Source organism: Atractosteus spatula, chromosome 16 (assembly GCF_055471065.1).
Source record: "Atractosteus spatula isolate fAtrSpa1 chromosome 16, fAtrSpa1.hap1, whole genome shotgun sequence".
Taxonomy (NCBI): Eukaryota; Metazoa; Chordata; class Actinopteri; order Semionotiformes; family Lepisosteidae; genus Atractosteus; species Atractosteus spatula.
In genome coordinates, this window is record NC_142721.1 from 11,764,895 (window position 1) to 11,783,993 (window position 19,099).

General features: G+C 36.9%; 2 protein-coding genes across 6 annotated transcripts in view; both read right to left on the reverse strand.

Annotated features, from left to right (window-relative positions):
• The window catches only part of ppfia1 (PTPRF interacting protein alpha 1), a 42,455-nt gene extending 35,590 nt beyond the window's left edge, over nucleotides 1-6,865 (reverse strand). For 3 of the 4 annotated variants that reach the window (XM_088934483.1, XM_088934481.1, XM_088934480.1), the window contains exons 1-3: nucleotides 6,278-6,549; nucleotides 5,953-6,047; nucleotides 3,454-3,717 (exon numbers count right to left, since the gene is read on the reverse strand). In XM_088934483.1, the coding sequence (XP_088790609.1) occupies nucleotides 3,454-3,717 (264 nt within the window). In that variant the 5' untranslated portion in view covers nucleotides 5,953-6,047; nucleotides 6,278-6,549. Of the gene's footprint in view, nucleotides 1-3,453; nucleotides 3,718-5,952 lie in introns of all 4 variants that reach the window. The other variant, XM_088934484.1, reaches the window with a different exon arrangement.
• Nucleotides 6,866-15,538: 8,673 nt separating this feature from the next.
• fadd (Fas (tnfrsf6)-associated via death domain) lies at nucleotides 15,539-17,833 on the reverse strand. Of its 2 annotated transcripts, XM_088934908.1 has the most exons (3): nucleotides 17,386-17,833; nucleotides 16,196-16,484; nucleotides 15,539-15,982 (listed from the first exon to the last, which is right to left on the reverse strand). In XM_088934908.1, the coding sequence occupies exons 1-2, from the start codon at nucleotides 17,684-17,686 to the stop codon at nucleotides 16,201-16,203; spliced, it is 585 nt and encodes a 194-aa protein (XP_088791034.1). In that variant the 5' UTR covers nucleotides 17,687-17,833; the 3' UTR covers nucleotides 15,539-15,982; nucleotides 16,196-16,200. The 2 variants fall into 2 exon arrangements, with proteins under 2 accessions (XP_088791034.1, XP_088791033.1); XM_088934907.1 differs by having other exon boundaries at nucleotides 15,539-16,484.
• Between the last annotated feature and the right edge of the window lie 1,266 nt (nucleotides 17,834-19,099).

The window sequence follows — 19,099 nt, forward strand, 5'->3', positions numbered from 1 at the left end:
ACTTGTGAACACATCTCTTTTAATCCAATAGAAATCTTGCTCTCGACTTTGAGACGGTTTTGCTGACAAACACTTGTTGTACTTGGCGACTCTGCATGCAGAGCAAGTCGGAACATTTCTGTTCTGCTGCAAAACTATACTTATTTGCTTGTATGTCGCATTACATTGGTCATTTCGGAGACTAGTGAGCAGGAAGGGCCGCATCATGTCGCAATTCTAGAAAATTCTCGCTCTCGCCTGTGGGGAGACGAGGGGTTGCGATACCATGGTGACTTGCAGTACTTTCACAAAGATCACGAATTAAGCACAAAATCGTGATTTGTGAAGTTTTGCAATACTGTCCATTAATTTATTTTCTTATTGAGATTTATTAACTGGGTCTAAGAAATTTGGACTGCAGTGCTCCTTAAAACGCGTCAGAACCAAATAATGTTTTATCCTGAATAAAAAGAATAAGGACAAATCCACCCATCTATCTGGCTACTTTGAGACACTAAAGACATGAATGAGCATAAACCGAGTTTTAAACAAGGTCAACATTTCCACTAACCATACTGCTTTAAGTTCATAATTCACATAGACTCACAACAGCCATTTGTTAAGAGGGTTGAGAAGCAGTGCTCATTTCTAAGGTACTGTATTCTGAATATCTGATTACTATGAAGAAGTACTAGCTACTGGCCACTGAAAAGACTAGACCTTCAGGCTGTTATATAGCTTTGGTTGCCAGAGGGTTTTTATTATTCCTTTTTTTCCCCAGGCATTTAAGTAAAACTTCTTAGCCAAAACCTAACAGCATCATTCTTTTTTCATAACTACACAATACTGGCCATGATTCACGCATCCTTCAAACAAAATTGCACAGTCATAGAAACTCAGTGTATCTTCACCACAGCTTTCTACTAAAGCCTGTAACAATACTCACTATTAGTACCATCTACACTTTTTCTTCCATTAAATAATTTGAATTTCTCATTTCAAATAGTCCTAGAGGCAAAAAAAGAGTTAACAAACAAGGTTATCTAAAGAGAACTTCATAAATAGCTGATAAGCAAAATGATGCAAGAAAAAGGGGTAAAACAATGGTGGAATTTGCCCTGTTATATCATAGTCAACACGAATGAACAGGCAGCTTTCCAATAGGAGCACAGTTTAAAAAGAAGACTAGTATTATCAAAAATCCACAAAAGGTCTATGCCCAAGTTTATTTTAATGTCCTAAACACTGTTACCCTACCTGTTAAGAGGTAGTTTGTACACTCACTAATTCACTGGATTCTGCAATTTCATTCACTAATTGATTCACTAATCCCAAATGTTCCCTTGTGTGTGGTTTCTATCTGAGCACCCCTAATGTCAACAAAGCAGCTCTTGCTCAGAGAGCTCTCCCACTTCCACAGAGGCTGGATCGGAAACTTAAGAACAGGCCAGCAGATGATTGCCTCTTTGTATGCTGACCACAGCCACAGGGCACCTTTAATTACAACATTTCTGCTCCAGTGCCCCTGCTAATGGCACAAGGGCCATGCCTGTGTAGCTGCAGATCTCCCAGCTGTAAAGTGGCCCGTGATGATCCCATCAATAAAAAGAAAAGGGTCACCCCACCAGTTTTATTTCTAAACCCACCCCCAGCAATTACTGCCTTTTTGGGCCTTACACCAAAATACAATTTTGCCAGAGCTATAGTTACTGTAGGATTCAGCTCAGACTATATTAGGGAGAGCTTTATTGCCACTTCTGGCCAACAAAAACACTATCCCTATCCAAGCCACAAACATCCTCAAGAAAGCATTTCTGTTACATGAATGGCTTTTCTGCACCCTGATTACTGTAAAGGTTTCCAACAGGCCAAATGATTAAACATTAAAGAAAGGGAAATAAATTGTGGATTTTTTTTTATTATTCTTCATGTAAGTCCATAAATTCCATAGAGCTAACACACAAAAACTCACTCATCAACTGTAAATGTGAGGCAAATACCTTCTGGTAAAAAATAAGTCTATTGTTAGTACAGATCCAAAGCACTTCTCTGCCATCATGTAATAAAATGTACCCTTCATTCTTTAAACTAAAAGATATTACGTTTTTACATTGCTGAAGTAAAGCTGTACAACAATAACCAAGACAACATAAAAGAGGTATTCAAGAGCACACCTGAAAGCCTCCTTTATGGAACAGACAAAACAAGTTATCAACAGGAAAAAAAACACATCATTACAAGCCCACACATACAGATATGTTGTCATGCTATCACATGAATTTACAACACGTACAACAGGTCATGTCAACAAGCCGAAAGCATAACTTGATGGAAAATAATGGTCTCAAACAAAGAGTTTATTATTTTCAAAAGCCATTGTGAGAGATTGAAGCAGGTTGACGATCTACATTTTTACCAACTTTCATAGTTTCTGTTACGCATCATGTTACCCACTGGTGAAGGATGGAATTAAATTAAAATGCACACTAAAGAGGCCTAGATGTTCAAACTACTATGTGGTCTCCGCATGGTAAAATATCAAATCTCTTTGAGAAAACATTTGCCAAGTAAAATGCGTACAACAAACCAGTTAAACATTGCCAGTTATGCACACACTTAACTGCTTAGTGAAAACACTGGTTCTATAAAACACCACAAAAGTTAAAATATGGCTCTTAAAAACAAAGTTGAGATTTGTCTTTCACTGAAGAGGTTTTTAAGTAATATATGGACAAGTTCTTCAGTTTAACAATTAAAGAAAACAGTGATTCATCAACACTTTTAAACCAGTTATAAAGCAGTTTCATTGTTCTTGAGGTAAGCAGCAACTCAATCCACATACAGTATTGATGATTTCTTGCAGGAATTACTTTAAAGAAACGAATGGCAGATATAAAAACACAATTAGGAAACGCTGGCAATTCTACAGGAGTACAGACATACAAATGTGAAAAATTAAGCTAAATGCATGTATTACTGTAATTAATAGAAAGGGAAGCTGGACTCTCAAAGGCAGGACCTATACAACTGTTAATAAGTACAACCAATTACAGATAAAAAGGGTTTAGCAATATTTCTAATGATATGGTTTTTAACCTCCAACAGAAGCCACAGATGCATTTCTTCCTCTCAACCATAAGCAACTACCACAAAAACAGCCCAAAGAAAAACATTACTTAAATGTTAAAAGAATATTTTTCCTGTAACTATGGAAATGCTACAGGTAGGCACAATTATCCCCGTAAAGTCTTACCAGAATAAAAAGGCACATTAGTATAATCCAACACTAATACAACCAGCAGAAATCTGTATAAAAGAAAGCAACCTTACAGGCTGCAATGCAAGATGTGGTATTTGATCTTGGGCAATGGGGAATTTACCACTGTGGGGTTGTTTTAATTGAAAATGAGGCAGCAATGGGAGAAACCTGAAAGTGCGTTATTTCAGCCCTACCGGCTGCTCTGGGAGTGTTACCTGAGGCAGGGCCGTGTTGAGCTGTCTTTGTAGCGAGTCCCGCTCGTGGGTGACCTCGTGCAGCTTGCTCTGCGTCAGGCCCAGGTTCTCCTGGGTCTCTCGCAGCGTGTCCAGCAGCCTGTCCCGCTCCTCCAGCATGGACACCATCAGCTGCTCGAAGTGCCCATCCGAGTCCGACTGCAGGGGAGACCCGGAGCCTCGCCCCCCCCCACCGCCAGCCGGGATCTCAGCCTCGCTGATAGTGGGCATCACCTCACACATCATCTGGAGGAGGAGGAGGAGGAGGAGGAGGAGGAGGGCACAGTAAGCAAAGCTCAAGGTACACTGGCACTGCCCGCACCCTGGTCAAGCCTTCTTCAAATCAGAAGCAATGGCCCTGACGCGGACTTCGGTTACAGCACATCTTAATTTGAAAGAACTGGACCTTCTGTTGAGGTTTCTGCAGAAGCGAAGCACAATTTAGAACGCCAAGATAAAAACAAAAGCCATAGCAACCGCTGCACAATGAAAGGCTAGGCTCTGCAGATTGACAGCCTTTTACTATTACAACTTTATTTTCCAGGTTTCTTTTTGTAGTTAAGTCCCAGGAAATGTCACAACCAGGTCAAGATCTATGACATTCTGCAATACATTACAGGAATTACCAGTCAAGCTCCAGACAAAATGTGGGATCAAAAAAAAACAACAGTAAACAAGAGGGCCATGCCTTTTAAAATCCCTAGTTGAAGACATTCATTCAGTGCTAAAGGCACTTGCTTTTTATGGCTTGCATGTCAGAAACCATTGTGTTCAGCTCAGTGCTCCTTACAGCCAGATGTCCAACACTGGGCAATTTGTCCTCAGGAAGACGTTTATGGTCATCAGATATAGAAATTAATATTAAAGGCATTTAGTTTTCATTTATCAAATGCACTGTCAAAAATAGAAATCAGAATAATATCCCTTTACAACATAGTACTTATGCAAGAGTCAATTCCACCTACTTGCATGTCAACATTCCTCTATTGGTTTAATGATAGCAGCTCTTTCAACAATTTGCAGTTTAATTGTACTTCACTAAGGAGTATGGGTGTTTTTATTCAGAAAACAGTGTTCTGATTACAAAGATACACAGTGTGGGGCAAAGGTTAATATTATCTACTTATTAGCTATCGAACTGGTAGGTCTGAGGATATACAGACAGGAACAAAGTACACCCATAAATGTCAATCAATTTGAGAGGAAAATTAAAAAGCTATCTGGACAATACTTTTTGGGCACTTCAATATCTGTTATCAATAAGTTATTTTTTAGTTTTTCATTGACACAGAGCGCTGTATCCATTTAAACTGATAAAGTGGAAGACCTGTGGTCCTGGAAATGATCTTAAATGCATTACTGACTGCATAAAGAATGTCTGGAGTTACTTAGCAATGCAGGCTTACAGGCTTAATGTACTGGGATAATTCATGATCATTCACTTAGGACACACGCTTTAAAGAGATACGTACTTCTGTCTATTGGTTGCTCAAAATGAAGTTTACGTCTTACAAATAAATCATCCGAAAGGACATCCGAGTAAAACACCCTCTGACTTAAAATATTTGGTTCTTCTACTGGGAAGAAAATAAATTGTGTGCAGAATTTAAATAATCATGTTGGTCTTCTCTTCATAAACTCACAATGTGTCACCACAGGGAAATATTTTCAGCTTTAGCAGACTCAATGTTTACGAATTCCAACCCCCTGAAAACCAAGCAAGATCCTTCCTGTGCAGTATTGGTACAGCATAGGCTGGATAGAACTAAGCTGCTAGTTCTCTTATTCTAATTTCGTTTTTATAAAGTATTGGCCTTTATTGTGAAAGAAAACCCATTTGAATGTATTTAAAAAATGGAATTCAAACGAAACCAGTTTTACTGTATATTAAATACGTTTTAAAAAACGGATAGGGTCTTTTTATTTAGGTACATTATTCGGTCTAAAAATTATGCTCTGCACCCTTTATGATAAAAAGAAGCGGAGGCGGCTACCTGTCAGAGCAGATGTGTTCGTCTGGAGTAACAGAATGAAGGAAAAGCTGTAACAGTTTTGTGAAAAGCGCTTATTCAACAGTGTTTACTGTGTGCCAGTGACGCACTGTGTGTGTGTATTGATTAGTCCCATTCGCGAGCCAGAGGCCCAGTAGGTAACCAAGCAATTAAGTTTTCCACTGCCCTGTTAGAGGTGTCTGCTCATTTAAAGGCTTTGTACAGCACGATAATGGAGCTGCGTGATCTCGGAGCTTTACCATAAAGAAATTTAACTCGACTTGTATCAAACAGTGCGTTTGCAAATTCATAAACAATTTAATTTAAAAAAAAAAAACTTAGAAAAAGTAACCCTCTGTTGTTGCAAGTGTGCCGGCGTTACAGTCGGATGCTTAGCTAAAACAAAGGAACACTTTTCAATAGAAAACGAGGGGGTTAAGAAACCGCTGTCTCCCTCCATATTTATAAATACACAAAGAACACTGTTTACCTTGCCAGAGAGGAGGAAATATCTTCTGTCAATTCCACTTTCCCCTCTTGTATGATCTTGTTAATATAATCCTTTATGATTATTGTTGTTAGCAGCTTTTTAAAAAACGAAAAACAATATTTAAAGTGCTATCAGGTATCCTCCAAGCCATCCAACAGTAATAAATCCATCAAAGACGTAAAATAAAATATTAAACAGCTACCCAGATGGCAAAAAAGAAAATCCCAAAGGCCCGAAAGAGCGCAAGACACTTGGATTCCCGTGACTTCCTGAATTAATTATGTATTTTAAGAACTACGAGCGCTAAAAAAAAAAACTAAGTTACCTTATTAAGGTAAAATATAACGATCACAGCCAATCATAATAACCTACAAACACCCACAGTGTTAGTGGGATAATAATACCAAACGCTTCTGGAAAACAGATGTAAACTAAGGCAATCCTGCAATTTTTATCTTCTTTAGCTGCAACCAGTGATCGGGCCCGCAACGCGTTATAATCCAGCTTCTATTAACCAGGGAGCCATCGTGAACAGCTAGGAGGACGCCGGACAGAAAACATCGAATTGGTACAGTATTTCCTCTTCGCTGCTTCTCTGTTGTCGAGGATCTCTCCTTTCAGCCGCGTCACCAGCCCAGAAGAAAAGCAGACTCCTTTTCCAAGGGATCCGAGGAGCAGTGAGAAGCAGAGGGGATACTTGAAACTCCTTAGTCGATAAAAATCCCAATTTATCCTCAATTCGGAAATACAGATGTCCCAGGTTCCTTTGTTTCCGGGATGCCCGAGGCCGAAGTCATCCAGCGCCCGTTAATGTAACAGGGTTCAACCCCGGTTTGGTCGTCCTCTCCTGTCAGAACTACTTCTCTCCCTTTCCGTGCTGGAGCCTCGGCTCTCGTTATCTCCAGTTTCCTGTTCTCCAATAAATCACTGCGTGACGTTCCCAACGTGCACTGCGCGCTGGGAAGTATCCACTTTCAAACTGCAGCGCCCTCTGAGGTTATCCCCGGAATTAAATACGGGAATATCCCCCCCAAAATCAAGTAAAGCCAGGTAAACTGCCCCCAATTGACTATTAGTAACCAATTGAGCTAGATGGGCCTAATGGCCTGATTTTGTTTGTAACCTTTTTTTTTATTTTCTTACTAAAATCTACTAAATTTTTTATTTCCTTCCTAAAATCTGCCTCATGTAGCCATAGGAGGTGTGCTGTATGGTTGGAGCTAAAAGGGCTTTTTTAAAATTATGCCCACATCTTTCCATATACCAGCCTCTAACCATTGTGCATGAATAATTAAAGACTATACTGATGTTTCTTTGTCAAAGAGAAATGTGCCACATGAGACTGAAAACGGGAAGGGTTGAAAAAGATGAAAATGTCAATCAATAGTTTAAAATGCAAGCCTTTATTTTATGGCCTTGTCTGGGGTATGTTTTTAGCTGTTATATACTTACATGGCCAGAAGTTATTTAATAAGAAAAAATATGTATTTCAATGACATTATACTATAAAGAAATCAATCTTTATACCATAAAACACTCAGATTACTAATACTACTGTTTCCTGTTTCACTTAAATAATTTACCATTACCTGACCATATTGACACCCCTAGTCATTTCACTGGCCCCAGCCTTTCCCCCTGCCTTGAGGGACCTATCACTCTAAATTACTGTAATTAGTCATGAACATCCTTTCTGAATAGATGGAGGTCAAAGATTAAGCTCTTCACACCTCGTTTTGTTCTATTTTCCCTTCTTTTTCCAATTTACCAGGATAATATAACAGCCTTAAAACCCTCTGGTAAATCCATAAAGTAACAATAACTGCAGTATGGTTGTGGGAAAGATGGGACTTCAGTTCTGCTTTTAACTGGGAGCGCACGGATTTCTGGGAAGTGCTTCATTTAAAATTTCCCGAAATATAGGCTGTGACTTTCTGATAACAGAACTTCAGAATATTAAAGCATGAGAAAAAAAAACATTAAAATTTCATTCTCACACAGAGGGCTCTTACTCATTGTTTTCTTCCAGTCCTTTCCCTATTCCATAATTCAGTTGTTTTATTCAAGTAAATGGACGAACCGAAAGGAGTGGAGAAGATTGGCACTTTCTAACCAGACTTAACTCTGCGATTTTCTCCTGACTCTGTCCTTTCAGGACAGCAGTGTGCCCCATACCCTCTCACTTTCTTCTCTCTGCCTCCTCTTTATAAATAGAAGAAGACTGCTTTTTTCACACCTACCAGCTGCTGCATGAAAAGGAATGCACTGGTCACAGAAGATGCACAAAACAAATAGAATACAGCAAACGAAAATGTTTCCCCCCACTCTTTATTAGTAAAGAAGACTAGTAAGGCAAAAATAGATGCTTAATTTATATTTCTAGGGGGCTTTCCTTATAGAAGATTTTATTTAGCACATGTTGCATATATCAAAAGCACACCACTTACTGAAACACAAGACCAGCATTTTTGAGACAAAGATCATGATAAATAAATAAACACTCTTTGTTCTGTGGTCTTGCTGTCTGAACAAAAGAGTTATGGCTTCTACTGAGGATGAAGTGCATTCCTCTTGGCTGAAATGTGCTGATAGTGCATGTGATCATACACAGTTGAAAATGGAAAACAGTGGCATTATTTTTATGAAAATCTTTTTGTCTGAAATAACATATTTTACAACGCACACACAGGTTATCCATGTCTTAAATCAGTCTGTAACTTTCTATGTTTTTTATAGTTAGTATATGTTCTGGGAATACAGTAACTTTCATTAAGTTTGACTTGTGATGACTCATGGTTTTGTTTCACAGAAGCACAATAATACATATCCTGTTCATTGTGCTGAAAGCAACACTCACAATGTGTTATACAACTTTCAGCACAGCTACATAATTTTTAATTATATATTGTGCATACAAACACCCCCTCCTTTCATCACTAGCATTTGTGCTGTGATCACGAAAGTAATGTTAAAAAATTTTTAGGAGTTAAGCAAATATGGCAAAGTATGAAATAGTGTGTGTAGAATAAGGAGTAACAATTATTGCCTTGACTTTTAGCTCAATATTGACTTTTGTATGGTGCCAAACATGTTTGTCATCAGCAGATGCTGGAAGAACAGGACCAACATTTAAAGCATAGTTATTTCATAGTTTTCATTGTGCAAAGCACGAAACTGTGTTACTGTAAGACCTATACACTGGAAAAACACAGTAAAATAACATTATCGTTATGGTGATAATGATCAGGCAATGATCATACAGGCTAGTCTCTTCACTGCCAAACAAAGTCTCTGTGTAAGATTTGTCAAGGGTTTTACATTTTGGCATGAGACAGGATAAGCAGTTCACTTTCAAAATATTTTGGAAATATTAGGAACTGATCTACAGTATGTTTAACATGACGTACAAACAACAGTTCAGATGGTACAGTATTCATGTTTTTGGAAAATGCTGTTATCATTGTAATTTCTAGCATAATGTCTTGTAGTTCCACATGAAAAAATACATTTAAGTGGTATATCTGACAAATATATTTGATTAATCTTCATATACAATTTTTATGTACAAGTGCAGCACATGCAATACACAATCATGTACAATATCTATACATATATATATATGTACACATCTAAAAGTGTTTATGTCACTTCGGTCATAACTTGGATATTTTAACATCTATATTTCAAGTGATCGCATAACTGTACTTGAGTATACAGGACCATGGGAAATGCATACTTTGAACGGGCTGTTTTTTTTTTTCATTGGCTGATGGATGGTTTGATGTTATACTTGGAGCATTGTATTTATTTGATCCCAAGTATACAGTAAAATAAAATGTCCAGGAAAACAAAAAGCCTCATGCATGTTTCACGTATTGCATTTTAGGTTCTATCATTACTCAGTTTGTTGGGGAGACAAGGATGGCACTGTCTCAGCAGATGCGTTGCCTGTGATTATTAATAGTGTGCATCTAATTCACCAGCTGCACACTTGCCACTAGAAACCTCACAGTGGATATGGTGAATAAGCCTGATCAGACATAAATCTGTGACAGGTTTTCCAGCATTTTATAAATGTTGATATAGAAACAGGAAAAGAGGGCATTGCATTAAAACAGCCACAAAAGATTGGTATTTCTCTCCATTAGCTACATACTCTATGTTCCAACATGTGTATGTTTTTCACCATTATTACTTTTTTAATACAAAGCATGCATGGTAATACATGGAAAAATTAAACAAATTTATGCTGAATTATTTATTTAGTATTTGATCATTTGCATTTATGCATTATTTAAAAAGAAAATGATCACTTCAACAATTATAAGCAATACACAGCACAAAGATGTTAATTATATGTAAATAAAGTAGTCCCTGCATAAATTTCTACGTACTGTGTGTATAACAGCAGTGAACTTGGCTCCTCCAAAAATTCCAATCTAGAGTATTTGTCAATGCATCCCTTTATCATCCCTGACATCCACTGCTATTTGAAAATCACAGTTAGAAGCAGACTGATGTGTTTTTACAGGTACCAGTAAAGAATGTAAAGAATGCATGGAATTTCACTCATTCCAGAAGTCTGACTAAAGCAGAATTTAGCCTGGAGTCTATTGAATATGGTTTGGTGCAATTACATTTATCTTTCTTTGGCATTAGAAGTTGTGGTTATTTATGTAAGTTATGTTGTTATACATTGAGTTCCATTGAATTAAATGGGTAAAGATCCAACTTGTTTAGGCATGTGGGCAGGACCAAAGTGTAGGCGATTCCAAGCTCTTCAGGAATTGTAAACATTCTGTATAAATAGCTAGAAATTAGCACACTCAATTGCTTCTTGAGTTGAAGCAATACTAAAAGAAATTGCAATTAAAGACAAGACTAAATTAGAAGGGTTACGAAGACTTCTTTGGCTTCTATTGTTACAACTCCTGTATCTTAACTCTGGAGAGAAAGAAGGAATCTGCAGGTACAAACTGATTAGGTGGAGACAGTCATTTGCTTTTGGGTTGTTGGGTCTGGATTTCATTTCTACTATTGCTGCTTCATGCCATAATTCACAGATATTGCCAGACCTTACCAGGAAGAATCTGTGCATCTTTTGGTTGACAAAGTGCAATGCTGCCTTCTGCCAGTTTATGGAGAGCATCAGGTTTGACATATCCCAGTGAAGGCGGTTCCTCAGGATTTGACAACAAAGAGAGTGTGTATACCAGTGTGCGATGCTGCAAGGCTAACAGTATTAAACACAATATAACCAGCAGGACAACTTGGGGAGGGGAAGACCTTGGTCTGGGCGAAGGACTGTTTCTACACAATGAGTCCACTGGGGGTGTTCTGGGATATTTTCAAAACAAAGTGCGATGGAGACTCCTAATTAAAATGACAACATCATTAAAAAGCTCTAATTATTTTAAAGGACCATCCAAAACCTTGAATTGACATTTAGGTTGTACGTTTCAAGTGTGTAGGCAGGAAATTGTTAAGGAGCATCTCTAAAGCATTATTTTTGCTTTTTGGGGAGACACTTGACATTTCCTCCAAGCCCAAGATAGCAACAATACTGTGATTTTTAGACTTTATTATAATGACAAATACACTGTACATCTGTCCACTGCACTAATGCCTATGCTACAAGCGCTGAAATTGTAAAGCAAATTGATTGTTCAAATCTACAATACTGCTGCCATAACAAGTTGAAATATTAATTAGGTACAAAATCTACATTCCCCAGTACCTAATCTATTCATTAGGTACAAAACATATCCCCACATATGTTTTGTTCACTGATCTTGAAACAGCAGCAATGATGAACATGGAAAAGGAAAGCTCATTTTCCTGATCTTTTGGCTTTTGCTACTTTTTTCTCTGTTCCTGAAAAAAATATTCTGTTCTTGCTGAAACAACCAGCAATTTAATTCCAAGGCCCAGCAGGACACGCTGGAACTTTAAAGGCAGAACTGACTGTGCTGTTTGGGAGAATTTAGATGCCCTAAGGGAATGCATGGAAAAATTTTGAGAGCAATCTGGCTTGGACAGAAAAACAGTCAGTGAAGCATATGGTCTATCCAAACACTTGGATGACCCTGATTTCCTGCATTAATTGGATTTTTTTTGCCTTATTATTCATACCCAAAGTTGACATATTGTATAAATTCTTACAGAAGCGTGGCATTGACACAGCTGCAGGGAGTACTGTATTAAACAGTGCAAAATTGAACACAAAAGGAGGGAACGCATCGATTCACTGGCAACTTCAGATGTAGAAAGTGAGCCTTCTTTAAAATGAAGAAATGTGAACAATGACATTGTCAGAAATTAGATTTGTGACACAGTAACCATACTTACATCTGTCAGAATTGTATTTGTTGTTCTGTAAAGATAATGAAGTTTACCGTTCTTAATTTTTACATTGAGTTTTCTTATGAGTTTCTAGCATTTTATCTGTTTTTTATCAGTCTAGCCCACTCTGCTGGGCAGACTCTTGGAAACTGAGAAACATTTACTGTATGTAATCATTTCCAGCATGAAGGAAAGTGATCATTGATACATAACTGCCCAGCAAAAATGTTTAGATTGTTATTTCCAATATGAGTGACAGGCAGACAGTCTGTTATAAAAAGCTGTAACATTTAAAGTTAACAGTGCTAATAAGCTTTTTCTTTCTATGCATAAAAGAACAATAAATAGTTAGACTTTATGTGGAACTTAGGATAGAATGAATAGTAATAAAATACCTCTCCAACTGTACAGTGTTTCAAGAAATCATACTGTATTTCATAATTACAGTAAGTTGTCCACAACTGCATAACTTAATATACAAGAGCAGTGACTTCTTAGCTTCAGTAAGATGATTTTCAGTCAAGTATGACTCACTAATTTAAGGTTAAATGCACAGTGTTATCACTGACAGTAAACATGTTACTGAACTGACTGCAAATAACATTACTGTGAAACCAATAATTACTTCAGACTCAGCTGACTTCTTGTGGTGTTATCCTGCAAGAATAGATTTTCATATGTGAATAATACAAAAAATGACAGCTATTTTATTTACGAAAAGAACATTGATCTTACATACATCAATAATCCATACAATATTAAATGTTTGTACTCACATACTGAAATGCTTCTTTTAAACCTATGAAGTACACTTGAAAGTACATTTGATTTGCTTTTTTGTCTAAAAGGTTACTGGATTTAGTACTTAAATAATTGATCAAGTCAAGAATAAGTTATGTTTCAATATAGGAACAATATGCATGCGTATATATGTTATATCTTCAGTTACCATATTATTTTTTTATACCAGAATCTCTATGCTTTATTTTAACTTGTCATAATGTCACTTAAACCTCCTGACTTTTTTGTTTTGTTTTGTCCAGTTGCCAAGCTGTTTCTAAATCTAGTGCATTCTTTACTTAAATGGCACTGCCTTTAGCTTGCTTACTTCAGTCTGTCCAAGTTAGGTATATATTGTATATGTCACCAGTATAAACATAGCCTTAGTCTTTCTCTAGGCGAATACCTTGCAATGCTGGTGTAGAAAAAGACTGCAGTACCTCAAATTTTCTGTTTATGTAAGGTCTATTGAGCTGTTAAAATATGTTTTTACAGCTTGGAGCGATCATCTGGGTTCCTGTCTTGCAGGAAAAGGGGGGTGCGATTTAGTGGATTTTTGGGGGGTTAGGGAATATTCAAACAGTATATTTGTGTGGTGATGCCTTACTAATTTCAGATTTTTTTTGCTGTGAGCTTTTAATAGTCTATACAGGGGTTGAAAGATATCCACAAGAATTATTTTCAACTTTCTGGTGAAGAATTAATTGCAATTTTTACAACTAAGACATAAAATGGAATTACTTAGGCTACAGGTTACAAGGTACGTAACACTGAATGGATAAATCAATTAATAATCAAACATGATAAAAATTGCCTCAAGCAAAAGCAGTCCTGTAAAATACAGAAATATTTTTTTTATTTCTGTATTTTAATTGCATGTGGTAAGGTTCTACATCTATTCAATTTTACTAAGTTATTAAAATTAAGTTAGCAATAGTTAAACATTACTTTTATATGCTTCCCACAAACAATAATGTTAACTTGAACTTTGTGTTTAAGTGAAAATAATATTTGTCCAATATAAACACAGCATTATTTTAAGACAGGATAATTTGTAGCAGCTAAAGTATTAAATTGATTTGCTTAATTTCTGACCTAAAATTAGTTACTTGTGCTTCTGTGTTATTTTAAAAGTGTGTTTTTTCCATTTTAGAACATAAAATGCTCTACCTCACTGATCAAAGAAGTGTTTGAGTCTGGGGTAATCCTATCCCACTCCTTCACAAGAGCAGTTTAAGAAGTTTAGTTTCAGAAAACCGATGGACTGGAAACACACTCAGTCACAGCAATGTGACTGAAGGTACAGAGAACTGAGGGGTCTGTAGAATGATTCTATAACCCCACTGATAACGTCACAACGCAGGCCTATCCATTATCACATCCACTAATGATGTGCAGCTGTCCTGTGATAGGATATCCAACCTATTAACAATCACCCTCCCTCCCTCCCTCCACCTCCTCTTGGCATAGGAAGATACTGTATGCCCAGTGTTTTAAAGGCTGTTGTCAAGGCTCATTGTGAAACAGTTGTGTGGAGCTGCTTGTAATCCTCTTTGAAACCTCACGTGGTGACAGTCTGGCACTCAGCAGTCCTACAGCCCTTTCTTGCTCCTCCATTACTAATCTTGGCATCCTGTTCAGTCTGCAGCTAAAACGTGAAACTGGATTTTCCTACACTGAACTTCATGTCCTCATTTGAATTCTGGAGATGTGGAATATAGAGGTGTATAATTAAGGTCTAATTTGAAAACACTAACTCAGAAACCAGAGCACGATGAAATAACTCACATTTTTGATATTTTGTTGATATTTATACATTACCACAATATTTGCATGGTTATTACAGTTGATCAGTTCATGGCAGTCTATAAGTGATGACTGAAGATCTGGCAGACCTAACCATCTGTTTGTTCTGTTTGCCTGAAAATCAATTTTAAATAAAGCATCAACCTCTTTTTCAGTACTAATTTAACAGGACTCTGTTGCAATGAAAATTTAAAGTTTACTTATGTTATCCATTTTACAAAATGTACAATATTCTTTATAGCTAGCTGCTTGCTGGAGGAGCATAGGGAAATTCACTTTAATCCTGTATCACTTTAGATTATTGATTGCAAATGCCATTTATAAATATGGATTATATACTGTAGATTGAATATAATAAAGTATCACTAAAGTGACATCAATGGGATAATTACCAAACTCTGTTGCAGATGAACAGATCCTTATCCTAACCATACAGTTAGGGTATCAAATTATGTTTTAAAAACTGTTTAAACGCTAATTAATCAAATGAATAAGATTATATATACTGTAGACACATGTAACGGGAACAAAATTTACAATATTACCTGGATCTCTACATGTGGGAATACATTCAGCCAAAGTAAAAGACATTAAATCTTCCAGGTCTGGTTGCTTTAGACTCTCAAACAGTAAGAAAAAAAACATTTATAAAACATACTCAAAGTGCATGATTATTTTATTTTCATCACAGAAATTAAAATGAATGTATTGTTAAAAAAAAACATAATATTGCTTTTGGAAATGGAAACAGTTCAATGTTATGTTCTCTATTTAGAAGAATCAGCTGAAGACACATGGAGAATGAGGCTATAGAGCAGAAGTCCAACCATTCTTATTCTCTTCATTTTCTGCTGTTACACTGAAAAAGTGAAAGGTCTGTGCAGAAACAATGAGGGAATCCTGCACAACAGCACCACCTGGAGTGCGCATTCCCCATACCTGTAAACCTGTGAAACCTGTTTATCACCAGATCCAGGATGTGTAAACCTAAATATTGTTACCTTTAGGAGATTAAGAAATAAATACTGAATTTAGACATTTGAGTAGGGATCGGCATCAGCATACGTAGGGTGCAAAGGAACAGGTGAAGGTTCATTCCATGCTGAAAGGTAAAGAAAACAAACACTAAGTTTCAGCTGTGGAGCCTTCTTCAGAGGTTTCATTCAAGTATTGAATTTATATTTACAGAGAATTGTACACCAATATGAACATTACAGTTAAGCCCTCAAATAGACATTTTGATCATGTCGTGTTTAATTTGGTTACAAACTTATAACAGGAACAAAGAGCTCCAAAAGCCAAAAGGAAACTTCACCTTTTTCAGCAGAAGTTTTTCATTGAGTCCAGTTCTTTCTCTACATAGTCAGCCGTGAGGTTCATCTTGCACTCGCGAAGTTTGTCTATCAAATCCATGACCTTGGCTTCCTTTCCCTTGGTCTTCTGCCACACTCTCAAAACCTCTCTCACCTGCTCTTCCATGTTGAATGGGTGTTTTTCCCTAATGTGGTCCAGTTTGGCATCAGTAATGCCTAACTTTCTAGCAAACATCCTCCAGTCTCTCCCCATGTTTTCAACAATGACTCCGAAAGCAGCATCCAGCTTTTCTGGAATAGAGAGTTACTAATTGAGCTACACCGCATCTGTATTATTAGACAAGGAAACAGCAAAATGAGAGGAATGTTTAGAAACCAGATTCACTCTTTACTATAGGCAAATGGACATGACTCAAGAAAAAATATTCATTCTATTCTGTGTTGGGGGCAGAATATCCAAAAATGACAAACACTGTAAAAGATCAACAAAACCAAAGAACTGAAGTATCACAACTACATAAACAAAAGATGAAGAGTGGTTTACTAAGTATGAAATGTCATCAATCTCTTTTTGTAAAACAAAAGGTATCTCCAGCGTTTTAATAGTGCACACAAGCACAATACCTACAGTACTAAAGTGGACTCAAATTCTCTCTAGCTAATGAATATTATTAATACACCTTTAAAAGAATGTGTTATGGTATTGAACTGTTGTTGTATTGTATTTCTTTATTATATACTATACGTTTATGAGCTCTTGATATGCAAGATAAACTCCTTTAGAGGAAACAAAGGTTCACTCATTCAAAAGAGCTCCTACCAGTGTTAGGTGTTCGTAAAGAAATTACTCGTGTCTTTTCTTCCTCATATTGAAAACGAAGCATTTATGTTAATGGATGTTTTCCAGTTCATCTATACTTCGAAAGCCACACCCCACGTTCCAATTCAATACTCTGTGGATAAGGTCACTTTTCCAGTATTCACAGCTGTTATAAAAGGTGTCATATTCAATAAGGAAATTATTTGGTCCGGTAAGAGAGATTCTCATAAGACCAGAAGTTGAATGTGTGTCTAACTTCACAAGTGTCTGCATCTGGAGACGTGAGGTACAAATGTGAGCTGCAAGCAAAGATGTCACAACAAGACGAGTAATGTATCTACTGCTTTAAACTCGTGTTTTACTTAAAATTACCTCTCTCTTTCACATCGGGCTGATTGTCGTTTAGTCCGGCGGGCCCATCTCTTTCAAACCTCTGCAGTAACTCTATGAGGTCTTGCCTGTCAATATGTCCGAGGAGATAATGGAGGAATTCCGTGCTGTCGGGTCCAATCTTGTTCATTTCCATTAGACACTGAAACAGCTCCGTGCCCTGGTTGATCTGCTCAAGCTTCTTCTTTTTTATATCTTCCACGCAGAGAAACTTGAGAGAGTTCAAGTTATCTTTACTCAGACGTTGGGAAATCTGATATAGTACATCTAAAAACCCGTTCATCTTAGCCTACGAAGGGTCAGCCGGTTTTCAGCACTCAAGCCAAAATTATTTTTGGCCAAGAAAAAAGTCTGTCAAGACAAATAAATGAGGGCAGAAACCACACACCGAGACTTCGCTTTGTAACTATTGCTGCGCCCCTACCATTACTTTCACTTTCGGATTGTTTTACATTTATCAAGACCGTGCACTTAATATTTAAAAAAGCATATAATTTGCATACATTACCAATAGAACGCCCTAATAAAATCTGCAAAAAATTAAATATTAAATTAAACATACCAACTTTAACTTCATCTCAAAATTACGTTTACTTCCTGACTAAGCAGTTCCTTTGGTGGAAAAAATGTTCTTGCCAGGAAACAGCGCCAACTACTGGTGTGGCATTCAAACGTCATTCAAAGTCAGACGGCACATGACCTATCTACAAATACTGTATTTTAAAAAGGATTCGTTCTGTCGACACGAAGTCATTAAAAGTACTTTATCTGAAAATAATATTAATCTTTTTTATTAAGAAATTACATTGGTGAAAATTAAGGATTAATGTAGCCCCGGCCCATTTCTTGATAGTCAGACTATCACCAATAGATGGCGATAGAGCTTCTCTTGCTAGCTAGAGAGGTTAACCACGTAACATAGAAAATATATTCTGGTGCCCAGTAAGACGAGTCCGCACTTTTTAAAATAATGTTCGGATGCATTCGGGTTTCTGGTGGAATTAAACATATTTGATTGTTTTAATGGCATTGAGATTCCCGGACATGCGTGTAATACTAAAATTGCATAACCATTTAGTTATGTATACAGACACGATACACATTGTTGAACTGAAAACAATCTAATGAAAACTCTAAAACACCGTGAAAGTCCAGATATTTTACTATGAAGATTATTATTATTTTTTTCGATATATGTTAAAATGTGACAACGTGTCCCATATGGTTTTAGTTATTGAGGGAGGGAGGAAGGAAAAAGGTAGAGTTCAGTGATTCCGAATAAACATGTTGTATAAAATAAAATTAAAAGTGCAAAAGGTTAAAGGATATTTTAGTTTTGTTATGTTAAAAGTTAGTGTTGTCAAGAACTTGCTGTAACCTTTATATTTTCTGAACCCATTCTATTCGTACTTCTGGAAATATGGGTAGCCATAATTGTTTTTATTTTAACACGTTGGTATTTAATACACTGCACGTTAAAAGAGAGGCTTTTATTTTTTTAAATGCAAATATTTGCAATAAACAAAGACACAGAGTAGGTCAGGTGCAAATCTGCTATAATTTTACAAGGCATACTTGAAAACAGTACTCCAGAAAATCAACTGCATCTCTTCAGCACAATGCCGTTGCGGTGTTAGAGCCTGCATCAGACGCACTGCCACTTTCTACAACCAGGTTGAGTTTAGTCTGATATTCC